Source organism: Habropoda laboriosa, unplaced genomic scaffold (genome assembly GCF_001263275.1).
Source record: "Habropoda laboriosa isolate 0110345459 unplaced genomic scaffold, ASM126327v1 scaffold65, whole genome shotgun sequence".
Classification (NCBI taxonomy): Eukaryota; Metazoa; Arthropoda; class Insecta; order Hymenoptera; family Apidae; genus Habropoda; species Habropoda laboriosa.
The window spans coordinates 2,407,891-2,409,665 of NW_017100254.1; the positions used below are offsets into that span (position 1 = coordinate 2,407,891).

At 35.5% G+C, this 1,775-nt stretch overlaps 1 protein-coding gene across 1 annotated transcript in view; it reads left to right on the forward strand.

Moving 5' to 3' along the window:
* The first annotated feature begins 790 nt into the window (after positions 1-790).
* Positions 791-1,775, forward strand: part of LOC108572294 (superoxide dismutase [Cu-Zn]-like) — a 2,839-nt gene continuing 1,854 nt past the window's right edge. Inside the window, exon 1 of the mRNA XM_017934493.1 lies at positions 791-838. Within this exon, the coding sequence (XP_017789982.1) occupies positions 834-838 (5 nt within the window). The 5' untranslated portion in view covers positions 791-833. The remainder of the gene's footprint in view (positions 839-1,775) is intronic.

A 1,775-nucleotide genomic window follows, 5' to 3' on the forward strand; every position in this document is an offset into this window, starting at 1 on the left:
ATAATAATAATAATAATAATGTATTTATTTAAACATTCATAATTGCCAGTGGATCTTGTCTAGCAAGAGGAAAATGCATAAGTCCTCGCAATCCTCGAAATGCATCTCCTTGCAATATTCAGTGGACAAGTTAACCCGTTTTTAATTGATCACCCTATATAAGGACAATGGTTGTGTTTGCCGAGTAAAATCTAGATCCAGAATCTTTCATCGTCTTTGACGATCATCCTGTCGCGATGTTACATGATTTATTAAGGTATGATTCTTCTCGAAGTGCAGTAAAGCTTCTCACAATGTCCACCAACAAGGAGCCTAAACAGGACAGTTTGAGAAGCGGAGACATTGTTTTGGAGCCTCGCAGTCCGCTTTTCTAGTTTGCCGAACGAAGATAAGGACAACGAATAAAAGAGAAGGATGAAAACCAAGCGATTTAAACACCAACGTTTCCATTTTTAACTTTTTTTGTATGAAAAAATTAATAACATATTGAAGAGATTGTTCTGATCAAAATGAGACCAAACACGATGTAATTGGACCAACATGTACTTATTAATACTTATTGAATGATTAATTTCATTTCATAATATGTATATCGCTTTGGATGAATTACAAAAACGAATTGCTAGAAAAATACATTAAATATCTGTACACATTGTCCGTCGAATGTGGAGGGAGAGACACGGTTTGGTGGACACTGCTTTTAATTCGTAATCATTTCAGAGCAAGTAGTGAGTGGGGATGTGTGCAGATAGAACGAGTAGGTACTTCGTATAAGTAGGACTTTTGCCCAGCATTCGGCCAGTTAGACAGTGTCCGTGATTGTGAATACGTGTATGGGGTATGTTCCTTTCACTTTCTGTGTTTGTCAATCAAGGTTAAAAATGTTACTTGTTGCGTACACTTACTGCGTGCCTATGTAAACGTCTCACTCACGACATATTGCAAATTCCTTCGTCTGCAAGAATTAAAAAATATGTTTATAACAGTAATTAAAGAATATTTTTATAATAGTAGTTTAAAAAATGTAAGAAACGCGAAACTTAGACGATGAAGTGGTGACCTGGTCTTCGTCATCCAGAATCACAGGAAGGGAGAGCACACGGATACTTGAGGGTTTTACAGATTAAGCCCTTTCCTATAAAGGACAGTTTGACATATAGAATGCGGAAAAACACTCTGGTTACAACCGTCGAACTAGACGGACACCCGAAACAGCGCAGTAATAATCAACGATTTATAAACTTATATAATACGTATACTTTTGTTAACACCGAACTTTATAGTTTTCTTTATTTGTATTGACTTACAAAAATGTCATTAATTTTTAAAAAGTCATAGTGTATGTAAGATAAGATGAATAAAGAAAAACTGTAACGTTCCGTATTAACGAAAGTATATGTGTTATATAAATTTATGAATCGTTGTTTATTACATACTACACTGTCCCTGGTGTCCGTCTAGTTCGACGGTTGTAACCAGAGTGTTTTTCTGCATTCTACATAATGTCTGCGTCGCTGCGAAACCGTTGGAGCCTTCCAGTCCAAACTGTCCTCTATAGGAAAGGGCTTTAATTTATGATACCCTCAAGTATCCGTGTGCTTTCCTTTCCTATGACCCTGAGTGACGAAAACCATTGCACCATTCCATCGTTCAAGTCTCACATTTCTTACATGTACCCTTATTGTTTATGTTTTATTAGTTTTTTTTTCTTTTTATATAAATATATGTAGTTTCTCTTAGTATTTATAAACTTTGAGAAACTGACTTTCTTATTG